Genomic DNA, 21,506 nt, shown 5'->3' on the forward strand with positions numbered 1-21,506 from the left:
ATTCTTTTCTCAACCGGTCAACGATTTCTTTTCAACTTGATTCTGCTCGCAAAAGCCGATTTCACCACTTTACACTGACTTCTCACTTTTCAAAAACTGGACTGCTCTCTCCTGATAGTAATCACACAGTGTCTATCTTTTCTCTCTCAAATTCCGACTCCACATTCTCATCTCTTCCGTCGATCTTTCTCTACCAATCAAAAACAACCTATCTACCCGAAACATGCATACTTTCCTTTACTAAGAAAACCAACTTAATTTGTATCCAACTTTCCATTTTGTTAAAATTCTAAGAGACATCAAATTACTATCGTTTTTTCACAAAACTAAACAAAAGGCCTTACATTCTAAACTCAATAAAATTTATCGGTTAAACCTTCTACGAATTATTTACAAAAATCCTATTGATGTACACAAAACGAAATACCATGCACTTTCCAATATTATCGAACCATTGTCTGTAAATCCTTTTAAAAAAAACTCATTAACGAAAACCATATTAACGATTTCACCTTCCCCGAAAAAGTACTGTTTATTAACTAAATTAGACTCTATACAATTTTTGGTCATATACAGGGTGAAGAAAATCTATGATCTCGTGGTCTCTGATATAAATTTATTTTCTGAATTAAAAAAAAAACAATTCTACAACAGTATATTGTTTATATGATCTGTAAGTTTGATTGGTTTGAAGTGCTTATTTTTCAAAAAATTTGGTTTTAAAGTAAAAAAATATTTTCTAAAAATTCTTGAAAAATTTCTTTTTTTCAAAATAATTTAAAAAGTATTAGTGATAAGAAAAATGTTAGAGAGTAAAAAAATGTAGGTTTTGCTATTATAAATATGCTAGTTTCATTTTGTTTTTCCGTAAGACAAAAATTGGTTAAGATCTGTCTGTTCAAAATTTGCATACACTCGTGATTAGTGACCCGTTCAAGCTTTTTCAACTATAATTCATTCAAAAATAAGCACTTTAAACCGGTGAGACTGACAGATCATATAAAAAATAGATAAGTATTAAGTAAATTGTTTGTAAAGCGGTAGCGATTAATTTCATTTGGGGAGCTAAACACGAGGAGACTTTTATGATTTTTTTACCAAAAAAAAAGCGGACTAACTTTTTTTGAGCGTAACTCGAGTGTTTTAATGCTAGAAAGTTTTATAAACAATTAAAATAAAACTTTTTATAAACACTTCAAATAAGTTTGAATGGGGTTTTCCCGAAAAGTGCTTAATTTTTCGGTGATTTCACCTTGAAACATTCGATTTGGAATTAGACGAATAAGAACGTTTTTTTCATGAGCTACAACTTTGTTTTTACTCGATTGATAGATTTCACACCATCTGTTTCGGATTTTTATAAGCTATCTATTTCGGATTTTTGCTAACGATATATTTTCCGATCAAATATTTACTTTTTGAGTTATTTGCGAAAAACCGTCTGAAAACGTAGTTTTTTTGACGAAAAATAAACATTTTCAATCGCAAATAACTCGAAAAGTATTGACTTACATAAAAAACCGTAGAACAAAAGTTGCTTAAAATCAGTAAATTTATCCATTTTCGGTCTTACCTTAAACGTATGTATTTTCACCCCCGAGAAGGGGTGACTATCACCCCCCAAGTAAAAGCAACCAACGGCACAATTTCAACTTTGAAATGGAGGATAAGTAGAACCTAAATCCAAATTTTCATGCAATTCGGTGTTGCCCCTGAAAATTACACGGTATCGGCGTATTTACCGTTCATTTACTGGGCTATTTGTGCTCTACTAAAACTAGAAAATAATAAATTTTAAGGACGACGAATTATTCTTTTATGAATCGGATATTTTCGAAAATTTAAAATTGTTATTTATGCCATTTCATTATCTTATTTCCTTTCTCGATTTACTCTGTGAATAAACCAATTGAAAAACTTACGAATAAAAGTGTCCAATTAGTAAACTGTGAGGATATGATAAAAATGTTTTAAACATGTCAAAACCAAATCGTAAAAGTGACCTAATTTGAAAGCATATATTATAATTTTAACTCAGATGTAGGTGGTATAAAATTTCTATCTTATCTTCCTCGTCGGAAGTACTTTTGTAGTAACATTTCGTCCTTATCAGTTCATGGTGGCATCAAATAGGTTAGTGAGTTAAAAATTGTATCACATGTTGAAAACTATATGCTAAATCATTTAACAGAAAATCAAAGCACGCGAATATGTTACTATATTTTGTTTTTTTCTTTTTGAAGATTTGCAAATAATTTGCTACATTAGTCCTTAGTTATATACTAAATTCTTCTTCTATATAACGCTGTTTAGAGTTTAAAAAATTTAAGGCTAAAGAATCGAATCTATGGTTAGAGGACCACAATAAATACGAAAAGATCGCAATGGAATAATATGCTAAAAGCCACTTAGTCTTTTGTTAGCCGTTGCCGCTAGGGCATCTATGCCATTTCGTTCGTTCGTTGCAATCCGGGGCTGCACGCTGGGGTTTGTTTTGGTTGGATCAGAGAGAGCAGCATATGTGCCTCCTGATGAGAGACTAATAAGTTTCGAAACCGGTAGAGGTGCTTGCTGCACTTTCTGATTGGACTAGAATAGTAAAATATGGTACGGCTGTATTTTCGTTTTGCAACGAAATTGAAAATAGTTATTCATTTTTGACTCACTTCATTGAATTTATCTATCTATAACATTTAGATATTACAGGTGTGTACCTATGGGTTATAGACCCTACTCAGGCATGTAGCCAGGAAATGTGCTTGAGGGGGTCCAAACACAAACTAAATTTTTTATTAGATTAGACAATAAGGTGTTGAAAAAAATAGTCAAGATTTAGATCCATATGCAAAATTTGAAAAAGCCATTTTAACCCTAGAATACTTGCAAAATATACGACGCCGAATTATTTTCTGCAAAATTCCTCAACAACGGAAATTCCCAAGAACTTAGTTCCACGGTTCTTTAATACTACTAGTAGAGTAAGCGTTGGTGTATAAACGTCAGTTAAATTTGACGCGGAAGCGTGTGAATTAGGTATCCTGTCGTAAATATTACGACGCTTTAGTGTTAACGATAGTAATATAAGTACTTACAGTATATAGTATATAAATATATATTGCTATGCTTTGCGATTCATTCCAAATATGTATATAATTGATCCCTATCTTGTCAAAAACACCGATACCGGAGGATTACCTCTTGAAAATTTTTATGTGAAGGAATTGACAAAATTGGTCCATGGTAGTAACCGTAACATTACCATGCATAGATACTGTGTGTTTTTATGAAATGATACACATAAGTACTATCAATTCGTATGTGATACTGCCATAATTCGCACAAAACAAATAGGAAGCCAGTTTTCTACTCTCTGATTATGTTTGATTTGGGCAAAAGCCTTGCTGAATCATAGATGCGCAAAAGATTAAACATATCAAATTTACGGCGGAATTTTTGACAAGACATAAACGAAATCCTAAATATACAATCAGTTTCTCAACCGAATAATCATATCGAAAGAAATCGGACAGTGTGCTACTTATGCCCTAGCCATTAGCAGACTAAGAAGAATGACAACAAACTTTTGTCTACAGTGTAAATGAGCAATCTGCGGACAACATAACAAGAATTGCTGTCCAGTATGTTCATTTTCTTGGAGATAAGGGATAATAACATGTATGCCGATTTTATTAAATTATAATTTTATTAAACTTCATAACTACAATGTGAGAATATAAATTTTGTTTTTTTTTAATGTGGTTTAAATTAATAATGTCGTAAATTTTTCGATGTATTAAATAGTACCTATTAAAGGATATTTAATCATATTAGTACCTAGTCTAGGGTTAATATTTTAAAAATTGCAATTTGTTGTTACTTCCTTATTTAATTAAAAAATATTTTTAAATTACTTTTACTATGTGAAATATAGCGTGTAACAAACGGAATCCTATATTTCGTTAGTAGTCACTAACATCATCATAGGGACACTAAAATGAATACTAAAGATACATTGGTGAAATTAGGTGTTCAAAACAACCACTATGGTGAGATATAACATCTAAGTACATATATGACGACAATCTCACCCTAGTAAGTTGTTTTTAATACCTAATTTCACCATTGTATCTTTAATATCATTTTTCCGTAGAAAAGAGTAGGTACACCTGGTGTTCTATAAAAAGTAAAAGGTAAACGAATTTGAAATGCTGATTTGAGTACTTTCGTTTTTGGTAAATCTGATTTTTAAATTGAATGTAAGTTGATCCGTACACTGAATAAAAACAAAAATAATCCTAGTAAAAAATAATTTCTTTCATTAAAAAAAAATAATAACATGGATTTGGAACCAAAACCCAGACAGTTTTGGGAGGAGTCCGGACCCATGGACCCCCCTTGGCTACGTGCCTGATAATAGCATGTCATAATTAATTAATTTTTAAAATTTATTATTCCCTGTATTAAATAAATTTTATTTTACTTAATAGGGTCGTATACGATTTGGGTGTAGGGGAGTTGGGTACGACCAATGATGTTGCCACCTATCGTCAGGTTGTCGACGTTTTGTAGCTTTTCTACGATAGGTGGCACCAAATAAAGAGATAAATTTTTATAACTTTAAATAAGTAATTTTTAGTTTATAAATAATAACTGATAAATCTTTCATTAAATTACTTTAAACTTGCTTATATAGAGAGCTCGGGAAATATGCAAAATGCATATTAAGTGCATATTTGCATATTTTGGATAAATTTTGTAAGTGCATATGCATTTATTAAAATTGCATATTTTTAGACTTTTTTGCATAGATGCATTTTAAAGAGAAATGGGAAGTCCCAGATCTAAACAATAAATCTGAAAATTCTCGTGGAACCACTTTCTGGTAACATCCTTTCTCTGTCTTTTACAATTTTTAAGGCGACGAAGCAGACTCTACAATATGCAATGCAGTCACATTTTGTTAGTGAAAACATTTTGTTATTGTTAGGTGATGCTGCGCCATATGACCAAAAGTGAACAACATTTAAAAATATTTTTTCAAATTTATTACTTGTCTAGAGCACGCTTCTGCTACAGATAGAGTAGCAGGAGGCTACAAACTGTAAGGATGTAATTTCCAATGATTAATATCCTTCTATCAAAAATAAAAACATATTTTTGAAAGCCCTTCTGCGAGTATAGGTGTATAAAGATCGTTTACCTAATGTGCCTTTACCACCTGAACCTGTGATAACTAGATGGAGAACATGGTTAAATTCTGTAAATTTCATAACCGATATTTTGAAGCAATTAGAGACGTCAATTTGTAGTTTCGATGTAGACGTAACTCAGGTGCTATGAAAAATGTGTGGATGTTTTAAAAAAAACCCGTTATTAAAAAGTAATTTTACACATATCCAATCCAAACCAATTTTGTAAATATTGCTTAGCCAATTACTAAATTAGAAAAGCGAAACATTTCTTTAGACCAAAGTATTGAAATTATTAATTCATTAAATGAAATAATTAAACACCTTGGTGAAACCAACAAAATGTATCAAAAATTCTGCACGGCGTTAAAGAAAAATGAGGAATATCACAAAATAATTAAAAAAATATTATTATGATGGGGAAATGTGAAGATAATTTAATTTTATAGGTAGAACCCTCAATTAAACAATATTTTAAGTAAGCTTCTTTAACTTCATGTGAAGTAGAAAGAATTTTTTCCGTGTATGCTTAAACAATTACAATCAGATATACCTACGGCTGTTTTTCTGTAGAAAATTTAGAAAACGTTTAATAATGTACAGTTTTAATAATAATTGTAATAATAAATAATACAGAATGATGATAAATATAAAGAATAAATGAATATAATGATGTAGGTTATAGAAATTCCAATAAATATTTTTTATGACTAGCATAAAATAAATATTTTTTTTATTTAGCTTAAATACCTTCAAAACAAGGATTACCGTGTTGTTTATTTATATGCATTAAATGCATAAAAGCATATTTAAGTGCATATTTTAACTGTTTTTTGTGCATATTTTAGGGTTTTTTAAGTGCATATTTCCCGAGCTCTACTTATATATTTAAAAACAAAAGGAATCAATAAAAATCATAAATTGTCCCTTTTTGACTATCAAAATTTCTACTGCTTAGGCAACCCATTATGCCTATCTAGTTTAATGCGAAAATTTTTGTATTTCTTTATTAGTATTATTTTGCATTTTTTTTTGCCGATTTCCCAGAAGTATAAGGAGTGATTCCATCTCAAATCACTCAATTTTGAATCAGAAATACTTTTGGATCTCCGATATGTCTGAAAATTGGTATATAGCTTCTGCGGGACGTAAAAATAAGATATTTAAGGTCTAAAAATCTTCTTCTTTTTTTCCCAAAATGTTATTTTATGCGATTTTACAGTGATTTAGTGTTTATTTAAACAAATTTGCATTTTTTATCGTAAAGTATCAATGGAAAACATAATATTTTAATATAAGGGCCTCAAAAATGTCATTATAACAAGTTATTTTGATTCAAAACAAGTTTTTGATCAAATTTTATGGTGTAGAAAATGTTAAAATACATTTTCCCCATTTCCAAAATACATCATAATCGATTTGGCTGAAAATTTGTCCACGGATAGCCAAACCATAGGACTTTAAGTGGTTAGAAGGATTTCAATTATATTACAATACCAAAAAAGGTACATGCAATATCATAGTCAAAAATATAGGCGTGTACTGTAAGTACAATTAACTCGGAAAATATCGACCTCACGACAAAAATTGTTAAAAATAAATTTGTAATAATTGTAAATACGATTTATTTGGAACAATTTCAGTCCCTACCATTTTTGTCGAAAAGTTAAAAATGGCGGAGATATTGAGCAAAACAGCTTCTCCTTTAAAAATCAAGATGGCGGCTAACGTAATGGAGGAATTCATTCGCGATTTTAAATTTAGGCTACTATTGATTCCCCTAAAGATTAATAGAATAAAATTTTGGGCAGTTCGGCATGCAAGGTCAAAAATGCTATACCGACTGGACTAATATACTTTTGAGTCTGATATTATTGCATGTAACTTTTTTGGTATTGCAATATAATTCAAATCCTTCTAACCACTTAAAGTCTTATGTTTTGACTATCTGTGGGCAAATTTTCAGCCAAATCGATGATAATGTATTTTGGGAATGGAGGAAAATGTAAAAAACTGTATTTTAACGTTTTCTACACTTTAAAATTTGATCAAAAACTTGTTTTGAATTAAAATAACTTATTATAATGCAATATAATGACATTTTTGAGCCCTTTCTATTAAAATATTATTTGTTTAAATAAACACCAAATCACTGTAAAATCGCATAAAATAACATTTTGAGAAAAAAAGGAAGAAGATTTTTTGACCTTAAATATCTTATTTTTACGTCCCGCAGAAGCTATACACCAAGTTTCAGAAAAATCGGAGATCCAAAAGGTTTTGCCCGAGTGATTTGACATGGAATGTACCTGAGGTTATAAATAAAATACCATCTATACTATCATTCATTTTATTAAAACCCAAATGTATACAGCTCCATCACTTACTAAAACATGAATGTGAAAAGAACACAAGCAAAAAATAATTAAGTGATTCACTTAAAACTATTTACAGTCAGATAACAATACCGTGGTCCACCGGTCCCTTAGACCAGAGCGTGACGCATGAAAAACAAAACTCTACAAAAGCAGACCTTCATCAGGGCCAGGGCCTTGGTTCAGATGTTTGTTTGTTTGTATTATGTGAAACGACGAACCCTCGCAGTGGGCAAAAATGATGAAAGTATATATACAAAACGAACGTATGGAAACATAGCGAAGTAAGGTGCTCGCTGAACGATGCCATTTTCATTTTGAAATCCACAAAAATACTTTTACATAGAAGGTTATTATAATATCTATCTTAAAATTTTTAGTAATCCTATTTTTAGTTATATTTTCAAAATATTTTATTTAACAATAGATCTATAGGTAGTTACATTATGAAAATGGCAGTTTTATACATCCTCTAACTTTAAAATCAACATCGCTTTACGAAATAATAAAGAAACTATAGATCCCTGAAAAAAATAACGTTTTCTACACCCTAATGTAAAGTTTATTTTTATAATTAAACTAGCCAGTATCTGTACGAAAGTTAGTTCAGATGGTGGGGTAAGATAAACAAGCCTGCCACACATTTTACTCTAACTTTACATATCAGACACTAAGAAACCAAAAGAATCATGTACTCATAAAGAAGTGAGGTAATTTAAACTTCCATAAAATGCAAACACCACAAAATTTTCTTATTTGTGGTGCCAGGTTGAATGAAAAATGTCACTTGATGGTAGGTAGCCAATTTTACAAATTTCAATGAAAGCGCAAACTGTCAAAACAGAGCAGTGTTGTGTAAAGTACAGATCCGAAACGGATATGCACTACCAGAAGAGAAAGACAACTAGTGTCGCACAGATTTATGCTCCCGCAACGAATCTGAGGGCAAGATTGTGCTGTAGATGCCAAAGTTTGTTGTTTTCCAACAGTGTGGTGCTCTATTGCCATTACGTGCGGTATTCTAGACATTTTTAACTGTAACACCACAAGTATTTGTTTCTATATTGCTTATTAGTAACGAGAACAGACTTTAGATGATAGGTAACAATCTTCAGTTGTCAATGCGCGCGCAATCTGTCAAAAAACAGTAATTTACGGTTCAAGATGGTAGCCCCTTTGGTTGACTGTGTTGCAGATAATTAAGATTTGTTATTTTCCAACATACTGATGCTTCAACACAATACACTACTGTAAGTGTATGTAGATAATATATATATATATTTCTCAATTATATATATTGAGTTATATCTGTAGATCAGAATACAAAAACGTTGTAAAACGTAAAAAACATTCTTAGTTTAATTATAAAATGGATCTTCAGCCAAACAAACATTTTTAAACATAGTAACGCCGAATATTCGGTTGACTCAGATCCTTCTTTGCATTAGGGTTCAAAAATATTGTCACGTCATCTCCTCAAACAAAAACCTCCGCAATAAATCGACTATGGATTCATTAAGGGATATACGTACGAAAACAGATAATTACAGATAGATATATTCAGTCAACTTGATAGAAAAGAGTCGGTGATGCGTCTCTAAACCGTGCGAAAGCTTTCTATTTCAATGGCGTTACAGAGCCCCGCTTAGTTACGTCAAAATAATCAGACTATACGTTAGCTCTCATGTCAAAAACGGAGTCAGCAGTGGGACCTGTAATGCTATTGAGACATAAGTTTTCCCACTGTTTAGCGACTCATTACCTACAGAAAAGCGATAACTTATATGAGTTTTATGGGTACGTTGCGTGGAACAATACTTAACTAAAAAGTTTAACGATAATAAAGTTTTGGAATATTTGATAATACTATATTGCGAGCTGTTTAAATGGATGAAGGAACATACTGTGGAATCAATGGTCTAACTGTCTTACTTATCGTTAGTAAGAGCTATGCGCATGCCTGAGGATGAAACAGATGAGTTTTTATAGAGACACGCGTAAAATTGGTACTAGTATGTTCAGCAGAGCAATATAGTAGTGTTAAATGTATCGTTTAAATGTTATTTTTGTTAAAAATCAACTCTTTAATAACGTAAAGACTTTTAAAGAAGGGATTTAAGAGCACTCTACATGTAACTGTAGTTTTGAATGTAATGTTTACAATTGTGAGAGTTATAGTCATGTTGTGTATTGAGCACGACTGGTTGACACTTAATACGATAACAACACAGTTACAATCTAGCTAACCTAAGTGTTCAAAGCCTAAATAGTACTAAAAATTCTCTTTCTTCACGAAGTCGACGAACAACGCGTAGCGCCTCAGTGGCACACCCTAACAGGCAACGAAATCGGCAAGCCACCCAGGTGCCACGCCGCTTTTATTCCGCAATTGGGTTTAAAGAACGATCGAATCATGGAATCTCGACTACCAATGTTAAAAGAGACTTAAGTATTTTCAATTTTGTATAAAAGCGAAGCGTGGACAAATGTAACCAACTTCTGGAGTACAGTTTCACGTGAAAATGGTTAACGGTTGGTATTTTATATTATTTCGTATAAAAGTATAGTACTTCAAAAGGATTCACGCCAAATTTAAAGTACATTGGAGCAATATTACCGTAGTTATAGAGATTTGAATATCGCGAGATCGGTAAATGCGTTCTGTTTTATATATTATACGTATACGGCGCGGTACTACTGCGCAAAATAACCAACTTTAAATGCTTTTTTCTCGAAGAAATGTTACAATTTGTTTTTGATGTTCTTGTTTTTGTATTAGAATATAATAATGTTTTTCTTTTCATCAGCTTTTATGATATTAACCAACTTTCATTCATAATCCACCACAGTTAGATCCTTCGTTTCAAGTTCCATGCTTTTTACCTTTTCGTTTTATTTACTTAGAGTTCTTTTAGTCCATCAAGAATTGTTACATAACTCTGTATTGTTTCAAAAAGTCAAAACAGTCCTCGAACAACATTTTAGTCTGGCCTACACTTCTGGCGTCGTACAGTCAATGCTGTTTAATTGATTTTTCATTTTTGAGGATCAATTCAAAGTATTAAAATGTCCACACCAACAAGAGTACATCGTATGATGATGGTGTCTGCAAATTTTGTTAGTAAGACCAATCAATTCAAGATTTCCCACACAGCAGTTCTATTACATGGAAAGATATACTTCTTCTCCTTATATATTATTTCAATGACTAATATGTAAAGAAAAAATTGTACATAAATTTCTTCTTACATATTGTTTGACATAAGACGATTTTTATTAATAAGTAAGAAACATACTACACTTTTTCACTATGTATTATTTTACATGCTTATCTGTTTGATCTTCTGGTTTTCTTGGGAAACCTACAGATTTTGTTCGTAAGCTCAAGTAATGTGTTATTTGCAATGCTCTACTATCTATAATTTTCTCTCTAATTCTCCAGATCTCACACGCTAAAAATTATTAAAACTATCCTCAGCGTAGAACACAATTGCCAGTACCGCTAGGCCTCGTAAAAAGATATAAAAAACCAAACATTTCACATTATTTTAATTCCGTATAATACTCCTGATAGTTGTTACCTCTCTCCACACTCATCGATATTCTTTATATATTTTGATTAATTATTTCTTTAGTTTAAATTATTTTAGAGAGCTCTTAGGGAGACATTAAAAATCTATAAAAAAATCAACTTATTAAAAATATATTTTCTCATATTTTATGGCACTTAATCGAAAATTGTATGAATAGAGCAAGAAAAAAGTCAAATTTAAAGTCGATTATGGGATTTTAACGGTAAAAAACATGACACCGAAAGAATTTTATAATATAGAAAAGAGTTCTTATAACAGAACCGAATATCTGGATATAAACACGTCAGATATTATACGCGAATGATATTAAAGCTGTTTTTGGTTATCGATATTCTATAATTAGACCAATGTTATTAAACCCATTCGATTATACATGATTTTCGTTAAAAACAGACCTCTTCTTCCTTGCTGATTACCGGAAAAATCATGAAAAGTATCCTCACACAACTTATATCAGCTTATATAACAACTTTTCCTAAGTATACAATAAAAACAATACGGATACTTCATCAGTTTTCCGTTAAGAAGGTCATTTTAAAAAGAAAAACATATAATTCCTCTCTGTACGACAAACAGCACTAAGGCAACTGTAGTCCTCGAATAATGGAATGTATAATACCGCATCAGCGACTAAAACGTCCTCATCAGACAGACAGTGTTTTATTGTTATTGGTTGTGGTTCATACTTTTTCTTGTCACATGACCTATTTTGTAATTTGTTACGAAATTAATTATATTAATAAATAGCTAAAGCGTACACGATTAACTCGGATAGACATCCATCCATCGAAGCCGGTCTTGTACGCCTGACTTAACTATATCAAACTGCAGAAAGCAGCAAATTTACTATATTAGCAACAGTTTTGTACAAGTATCGATAGGTAAAGACTTCGTTTTCCCTCTCCACGCTGATACCTGGCTGGCTTGCTATTGTGTTTCAGCGAAGTCTTCCCTATCGAGGCTGTGCTGTCACAGCAATCCACTGAGTGGCAGTACTCTGATATTAATACTTAATAATAGGTTTCTTGTTCTAACCAGCCGCCTGGACAACGTCGTAGATAAAATCGTCGCACTTCGTCGTATATGAAGATGGACAACATGAAGGGGATGGCTGGCAACCACCAGACGAACCTAAAAATGATTAACAGGTATTAATCAAACCATGCGTGTACTGACATCAATAATCTAATATCTACGTAAATTGTGGTCCTCGATAAATTCAAAGTAAACGATTCTTCAAAAAGTAAATAATAGCCACGATTTAAATTTAAAGCACGATTAAAAATTTCTAGAGACACTAAGGCTGAATTATACATCATAGAAACTCAGTTCTTAACAGATGGACACAACATTTCAGCGAACATCTAAATATAAACGATATTGAAGGAGGTTACCACATAGAAAATCAACAAAATCTACATCATCAACTACACAGTGAAGACCCAAAAAGAGAAGAATTATTAAATGCCATCCTAAAACTCAAGGACAATAAAGCTCCAGGAATGGATGAAATCTGTTCGGAGAAATATATAAAAAAGATGGTGATGAACTTTTTGCAGCAATCCACAAACTAAATGCATTATTATATCGCAGAATGAATTGATACCAGCAGAATGGCTAAAGGGAATAATATGTCCGTTGCATAAAAAGGATGATCAACTGGATTGTAAGAACTACAGAGACATTCTGTTAGCATATGCGTATAAAAAACCTTCGGCAATGTATTGTTTGAAAGATTTAAACATTTTACAAAGGATATTGTTGGTTAACACCAATGCGGATTTACGCTGGAAAGTCAACTACATCAAATTGCACATAGGCAGATTCTAGAAAAGTCACTAAAATATAACATAGATACACACCATCTCTTCGTCGACTTCAAAGCAGTTTATGACAGTGTTAAAAGAACTGCATTATATAATGCAATGATAGACTTTTGGGATCCCACCTAAGTTAGTTAAGTTTGCCCAACTTACAATGCAAAACGTAAGCTAATTATATCTTACCCTATACCTTTCTTTTCAAAATGTAGTACCATGTGGTTCCTTTCACGTACCAAGATGTGGTCTGGGGTAAATTAGTTTAGCTGGGACCTGGGGAACCTATTCCGGTTGCATTTTAGTTTTTTTTTAGCCAAAATAACTAAATTTCCTCAGTAACAATTTATATCTTTACGAAAGGTCTCGGGGGCTTCAGCTTAGTCCGGGCCCCCTCTTCCAATGACCGTTTAGGTTTTATTACGCCGAAATAACTAATTTCCTAAGTAATAATTTAAATTTTTATGTTCAGGTCTCGGGGGCCCCAGGTTAGCTCAGGCCTCAGGGGCTCCTGTTCTGTTCCAATTGTATTTTAGTCGAAAAGACTAATTTCCCCAGTGAAAAATTAAAACTTTATTTTGCTTTCTTTTTAAAATTGTGTCATTTGAAAATACTTCGTTGGGATCGACTTTTTTTTTTTTTTTTTTTTATTATCTCCCTTTATTGACAATCAGATATAAAACAAACATCTATAAGTCAATTTGTTGGTCTTACATTAAATTAAATTATTGTAAATGTGGTGACGTGGAGAGGTAAACATCCAGCGATGTTTCCTCAGTTACCTCTTAGGTCGGAGGGCCAGCTTCTTCTTAGTCTTCTATTGTGGACAGGTTGCAGTAGTGGATGAAGTAGTGGATTAGGATGGTCTTCTAGTTTGTTGTGGTGTTTTCTGTTGTTTTCTCGGATGACTTCGGTTACATATGGAATTTTTAGATCTGTGTGTAGAGTTTGGTTTGATACATACCATGGTGCATTAACTATTGCTCGAAGTATCTTGGATTGCGCTCTCTGGATAATCACAGTATTGGATTTGCTAGCACAGCCCCACAGTTCAATGCCATAAGTCCAGATTGGCTTTATCACTGCTTTATATATTAGCAATTTGTTTTCTATTGAAAGATGGGAATTTCTTCCAATGAGCCAGTAAAGTTCTTTGGTTTTTAGGTCAAGTTGCATTCTTTTCTTTGTTATATGGTGTTTCCAGTTGAGTTTATTGTCAAAGTGTAGCCCTAGATATTTGACTTGATTACTTTGTGGTATTTTTATTTGATTGATGGTTACTGGTGGGCAGGTTCCAGTCCGGAGAGTGAATGTTATATGGGATGATTTTGTTTCGTTTACCTTAAACTTCCACTTCTTCAGCCATATTTCAAGTGAGTTTAGATGCTCTTGGAGATTTTGTGTTGCTGCAATAGGATCGTCATGCTTGGCAAAAATAGCAGTGTCGTCTGCAAATGTCCCGATGGTTGTTTTATCATTTGTAGGCAAGTCATATGTATATAGTATGTACAATAATGGTCCTAGTATGCTCCCTTGAGGTACGCCAGAGTGAATAGGCTTGTATTCCGAGACTTCTTCATTAACTTTTACTTTAAACTGCCGTTCGTGTAGGTAGGCTCTCAGTAGGTTGTAGTAACTTGCTGGAAGAATTCTTTTTATTTTGCATAACAAGCCTGGATGCCAGACTTTGTCAAAAGCCTGACTGATGTCTATAAAGGCTGCTGTGCAGTACTGCTGATTTTCAAGTGACTGGTTAATGGCGTTGACTATGCGATGGCATTGTTGTATCGTTGAATGGCTTTGTCGAAATCCGAACTGATGATCTGGGATCCAATTTTGTGGATTTATTTCTGCATTTATTCTGTTTAGGATAAGTCTTTCAAGCAACTTGGAGATTGTTGGTAATAAGCTGATAGGCCTATATGATGAGACATCTAGAGGGTTTTTGCCAGGCTTTGGTATCATAATTATTTGTCCAATTTTGAGTGCTTTGGGCCAGTAGTCACATCTAAGTATTGCATTGAATATGTGCAGTAGTTTAACTATGCCCTTTTTGGGTATTTCTTTTAACATTTTTGCGGTTATCAGATCTTCGCCTGGTGCCTTCTTTGGGTTTAGGGTGGCAATTACGTCTCTAATTTCTTTTGGAGTAAATAGTTTTATTCGGTCCTGTATCTGTAGTGGTTCTTCTAATATTTGGTTCGCTTCTGGTACTTGGTCGTCATTTAGTGGAGTAAAAACTTCTGCTAAATACTCGGCAAATAGGTCAGCCTTTTCTTTATCACTTTTTGCCCATGGTCCTGGTGGTGTTGAATTTTTACGTATTGGAGGTAATGCTGTTATTGGCTTTCTCTTACTTTTTATGGGCTTCCATATAGAGTTGTCTTGTCTTGAAAGATTGGTGATATAATTCGTAAATGACTCATTTTTGACTTCTTGCAGCTTTGATTTTAATTTGTTGCTGATGCGATTGTATCTTGTTCTGCTGTCTGGTGTGTGTGTTCGTTGCCATGCAGATCTGGCCTTTCTTTTTTCAGCTACTAGTTTTTTTATTTCTAAAGGTATATTACTTATGTTTCTGTTGGGACTACTTTGTGGGGTAGCTGATTTAGCTGCATACTGTAGTATGTTTATAAATTTGTTATAGTCCTCTTCTATTTCTTCCGGTTTTTTCAGCCTCGTTGTTATTTCGATAGTATCGTGAATTATTTGTCGGTAAGTGTCCCAGTTTGTTTTATTGTTGTGCAGGTGGAGTTTTGGTTTTTTAGTGATAACTGTTGTACTTACCGTTGCTATTATTGGGCTATGGTCAGTAGTTAGGTCATAGCTTGGTGTTATATCTGTATAAGTTATACCGATACCGTTTGTTATGAAGAAGTCCAATAAATCTGGTTTTTTGTTGGGATCGGTCGGCCAGTATGTTGGTGTTCCCGTTGAGATAAATGAGTAATTCTTATTTTGTATAACATGTGCCAGTTCTCTGCCTTTTGTTGTTATAAGTCGTGACCCCCACAAGGTATGCTTGCTGTTGTAATCTCCCCCAGCAATGAATTTTGGTCCTAAAGTTTGGAAAAATTCTTCATAGTGTTCTCGTTTTAGATTATGGCGAGGAGGGCAGTACACAGCTGTTACGTTGACATTATATGGAAGTGCTTCAACGCTTACTGTCGTTGCTTGTATGTGTTCTTCTTTGTACTTCAGTAGTTCATGATGTTTAATATTTTCTTTGATGAGTATTGCTGTACCTCCGTGGGCTGTGCCGTCAGGATGCTCAGTATGATATAGTTTATATTTAGGTATGTTAAAATAAGTTCTGTTTGTGAAGTGTGTTTCACTAATTAAAAATATGTCAATTTTATTTATGTCTAGAAATATTTTCACTTCTTCTGTATGGCTTGGAAGGCCGTTGGCATTCCATTGGGCTATTCGAAGAAACTTAGCCATTTATTTCATTTTGTTCATAAGCATGGTAAGCATGTTGAGGACCATGCTATTTTGTTGGATTAGTTGGTTGAATAGATTCTTGAATTCTTCCAAAAACTTGTTTAACACAGTGGTTGTATCTTCTGTTTGGTTGCGTTTAGTTACTTCAGCATAGCTCATGCCCTGGGGCAGTGGATTGGATAGTTGTTGTGTGTTTCTTGTGTATATATCATTTGTGTAGATTGCTGATGGGTTTTGATGCTCTCCATTGTTTTTATTGCTTCCTTTGGTAAGTTTCTTATAGTGATCACATCCCTTGTAATTGGCTGGGTGGCCTCCATTGCATAACGCACATATGGCTGGCGTCTCCTTTGACTTTTTGCACGTGGTGGTATTGTGTGAGCCTCCGCATTTTACACAGACGTATGGTTTATTACAATATGATTTGGAATGTCCATATTGTTGGCATCTCATGCACTGTATTATACTGTTTTTTTGAGTTCGTGGAGGTTCTATGTGTACTACTCTGTTCTGTAGGCCTGTTATATTATAGACATCTTTGTTGTTTTGCGCGGGTTCTAAATCTACAAAGAAGAGATTAAGTGGTTCTTTGGTTTTTTGTTGTTTTACATTAACTATGTTTCTCACTTTGTGCCCTAACTGAGATAGCTCACTTTTTATGTCATCAGTATTGGTTGAGTGATGTAAGTATCTGATCACGATTCTGTAGGCTCGTTCTTCTTTTAGTTGGTACGTGTGATGGTATATATTTTTTTCCTTGAACTCCTTAACCAATTTTCGGTATATTTCTGGTGTTTCACAATTTATTTTGACAACGTTGTTTATTAAACTTTTTGTCTGGTATTCTTCTTTTTTGGCTATTTCCTCTAATTGCTTTGTCATCTCTTTGAAATCCTGTACCCCGTGTACAAATATTGGTGGAGGTTTTGGTATTTTGTTGGTTTCGACGTTTCCAATATTTTCTTCTGTTTCTTTCGACAGCGGTTGGAATCGGTTACCTGTTTCAATTTCGCTTGGATTTGGTTTGTTGTTATGTATTTTCTTTCTTTTATTGCTTCCCATGACTTGCCAAGCGTTTTTACTGTTTGTCTGATTTTCTTCTTCATCTTCACTGGTTGATGTCATATAGTGAGTTTCTCTGTCTTCGATATTTGCACTATTTTTACTTGATGTCGGCATTTGCTGCTGAACTGGTTGAGAGCTGAACTGGTTGGTATTTACTGTCTGTATAGGAGTTGTATGATACTGTTGTTGCATAGTTGGCATATTCATGTTCATTGCATTTTCTGGTTGCTTCATCATTGTTGGCTGCCACTGTAGTTGGTTATTGGTTGCTTGTGGTATTTGTAAATTTATTGGATCACTCTGTATGTTTTGTTGTTGATAAACTGGTTGTCCATTTCTGAACCCAATAAGATTCCCCGAAGGGAACATATTGTTTTGTTTTTCTCACTTATTGCTAATGGGTTTTTTTTTATTGTTGTTGATAAGATAATTAGAATTCTTAATCACCGGTTTTTCGGAGCGCTTTAACGATGTTTACACCTCGATGGCCCAGCGACGACTGTGGGATCGACTTTTAAAACACATATTTTTATTTCCCTCGTTAAAATCTATGCGGCCAAATCACGGCCAACCAAACGGGTAGTAACGGCCCTGAGGTACTGGGTTTTTCTCCGGTGGTGGAAAGACTAATTTCAGGGCTTTCTTATGCAGTTTTTGGTTTAAAATTTTGTTTATTGCTTTTTCGTTGTACTCATTGTTTACTGATATTTGATTAATGATATTCAATTCTATTATCTCGAAGTTCATTTTTACATGGGAATGGGAAGACATGCGGAAAAAAGGACATCGTTATAGTCTGTTGCGTTTGATTATACAGGACAAAATAAAAAGTAAAAGAGATGTACGAAGAAGACGAACCTCCTGGTTACGAAATCGAATGGTTTAGTCTGAGCTCTAACCAACTATTTAGAGCTGCTGTAAATAAAATAAGAATAACTGCCATGTTGATATCCAACCTACAGGACAAAATAAAAAGTAAAAGAGATGTACGAAGAAGACGAACCTCCTGGTTACGAAATCGAATGGTTTAGTCTGAGCTCTAAGCAACTATTTAGAGCTGCTGTAAATAAAATAAGAATAACTGCCATGTTGATATCCAATCTTCCATAGAAGATGGAACCTTAAGAAGGCAACAAGATAAGTTAGAGGTGCAACACGAAACTATAGAAACGGTGGAAGAATTCTGCTACTTAGGACCACTGATAGACTGCAAAAACAATACATCCAAAGAAATAAGAAAAAAATATGCGTGGCTAACCGCTGTTATTTTTGTCTAGGCCCTTTACTAAGAGCAATATGTATGTCAAGAGCAACAAAGTGCAAACTTTATGAAACAATAATACGCCCAGTGCTCTCGTACAGATCAGACGCATGGGCAATGATGATACGAGGTGAAGAGTTACAACGAATCTTTGAAAGAAAAGTATTGAAGACCATATATGGCCGAGTTAACGAAAGGGTCTGTGGAGAAGGCGATATAATTTCGAACTCTATAGACTTTTTGGTGATGCAGATATCGTAAAAAATGTCAAACAATGAGTGGGCCACGTTATGCGGATGGATGAAAGTGATCCTGCTAAAATAACTATGCTAAATTGGCCGATCGGAAGAAGAAGAAAAGAACGACCTACACTCATATCTGGACGATGTGCAGGAAGATTTAAGGTAAATTGGAGTAAGGAAATAGAAAAGACACACTAGACAAGAAAGGATGGAAGAATGTATTGAGACAGGCCAAGGCTCACGAAGGGCTGTAGTGCCAATTGATGATAATGAGTCTAAAATACGATTAAAAGTATCAACTTACTTAAGAGGGAACATTCTTAATCCTTTATCCATACCAGGCGTGTAAGACAGGAAGGCAGCCAGTGCGGTTTCGAAGACGAGCCCAAAGTTGAGAGCCCAATTCCTCATTCCTTGGTGAACGATTGAGTTTCTTCTGGTCTTGCAAATGATCAAATCGGCCCATTGTACAACGACGATCGAGACGAAGAAAGCGGTGTGGCAAGTGTACTCCAAGGTCTTTCTGTCTCTGAAGGTCTACAATAAAGAAAGAAAATAATTTAGCTTTTTGGAAAAGTTATTAATAATTTTCAAAAAAATCGACTATTAGAAGCAATTTTTGCAATAATTAAGCAACAAATTAACAAAAATAACTTTAGAAACTCTCATTTTAAAAGATTTTCTATGCTTTTTCTGTAAAATTGTGTCACTTTTCTATATGATTTAATGGTCTTCATCACATTGTTGTTAAAACTAGTTGTTAGATATCTGTATCAATGGTACAGGTAACTAATCTTGAGAAAATTTTGAGCAAATCGTTAATTCCCTGGTCTAATAATAACTGTAATCTAAAATATCGATGGAATACAACTACCAAATAGATTTTTTTTTAATTTCAGCAACGAATAATCAATAGTACTCACCCATTCTTGTCCATAAGAATCAGTAAGATCGTTGACTGCTTTGGAATCCCATTGTTTCCTAATTCCGAATAATTTCATAGGCAAGAAACCGTTCTCAGCCATGATGACGAAGTACACAAAGAACCCAGCAGCCGCTTGAATCATACCAATCTGACCGTACGCCATGGATATCAACCTACACATAGTACAAAGCTTATAAAAACGTGTATAGAGGGCGCATAAGTTAGAGAAACCACCAATTTTTAAGCTAAACATTGAATATAGCAGTGTACACACATTAGACAAAAGTGGTGAACATAAATGTTGCAGTGATTAAAGCCTCGTGTGCGTTTTGTGCTCTTATTTTTTGTCTCTAACTCTATAACAAATTCGGTAAAAAGAAAATAGCTATTTACGAATGAATTAACTTACTTTAAGAAATGATCCTCATTTTTTACTTTACATAATTAACAATTTCCAAAAGTTTTTAAACAGGCTCTTGATTCTTCTTCTTCTAGTGCCGAATCTACTAACAAAGGCTATAACCATTGCAAATTCGTCTCTACTTCTGCTTTTCTTAAAACCTCGGTGTGGTTACCCCGGTCCAGTGGCGAATGTTTTTCAGTTAGGATATTTGTCGTCTACCAGGACCCCTTTTTCCTTCGATTTTACCCTGTAAACAGTTGTAACAACCCGTACTTATAATTTCTAAGTATGTGCCCCAAATATTCTGTCTTTCTCTTTTTCCTGAAGGTCAAACGTTATCTGTCTCTTCCCATTCTGTGTAACACCATTTCGTTCGTGATATGATCGGTCCATGGTATTTTCAAAATTCTCCTAAAAAGCCATATCTTTCAGCTTTCTCATTAAGTCAACATCAACAGTCCAAGCTTCGGCACCGTAATGAAGAGTAGAGTGGATATAACATTTTACCATCCGAAATTGGATTTACAGATTGAGTCTTTGGTTACTCAGAAATGTTCTTATCTTCGAAAAGGGCTGCTCTTCCTTGCTCTATTCTTGTTCAGATTTCGGATTTAGATATTCAGTAATCCAGACTCTAAAGTAATTAATTTTGTCTACTTGTTGAATATCTTCATTTTTCAGCTGTTATGACTTTACTCCTCTTACTGATAACTATGGTTTTTTTTTCTTTAAGTTTATTATCAATTACTTTTAATGGGAAATAAGCCACAATTTTACAAAAAAAAAAAATGATTTTATTAACGTTTCGAAGCCCAAATCGGGTTTCGTTGTCAAAATACAAAATACTACTAAATTAAACAAAAATTTTTGTTGCTAAGTAAAAAAATTCTTCTAATAATTTTTAATCTGACTCATTTATACTGGCAATTCAGACGTATATTATACGTTTTAAAGTAGAAGACTTTAAAATGATATCGCCAATATTTATGAGTTGCGTTCCTGGAACGACTTTACTAAAAGGTAGTTCATTCGATTACATGAAATCAATCCCAACTCAAGAATATCCGTCACAAAAAAATCATAGCATGTGATCTGTCTTTAAAAAGACAACCAAATGCAACGACGACAGTAAAATTCTCGCGTTAGAGATTCCATAGTAAATCACGAGGGAAAACCAGGAAAAAACCTCGTG

General features: G+C 33.5%; 1 protein-coding gene across 10 annotated transcripts in view; it reads right to left on the bottom strand.

The window, feature by feature from the left end:
- Window positions 1-7,523: 7,523 nt before the first annotated feature.
- LOC114330533 (sodium/potassium-transporting ATPase subunit alpha) overlaps window positions 7,524-21,506 on the bottom strand; it is a 247,778-nt gene continuing 233,795 nt past the window's right edge. For all 10 annotated transcript variants that reach the window (XM_028279892.2, XM_028279938.2, XM_028279949.2 and 7 more), the window contains 3 exons: window positions 19,910-20,084; window positions 19,291-19,523; window positions 7,524-12,288 (listed from right to left, as the gene is read on the bottom strand). In XM_028279892.2, coding sequence (XP_028135693.1) covers window positions 12,168-12,288; window positions 19,291-19,523; window positions 19,910-20,084 — 529 coding nt within the window. In that variant the 3' untranslated portion in view covers window positions 7,524-12,167. The remainder of the gene's footprint in view (window positions 12,289-19,290; window positions 19,524-19,909; window positions 20,085-21,506) is intronic.

The sequence above is a fragment of the Diabrotica virgifera genome, chromosome 6, assembly GCF_917563875.1.
Source record: "Diabrotica virgifera virgifera chromosome 6, PGI_DIABVI_V3a".
Lineage (NCBI taxonomy): Eukaryota > Metazoa > Arthropoda > Insecta > Coleoptera > Chrysomelidae > Diabrotica > Diabrotica virgifera.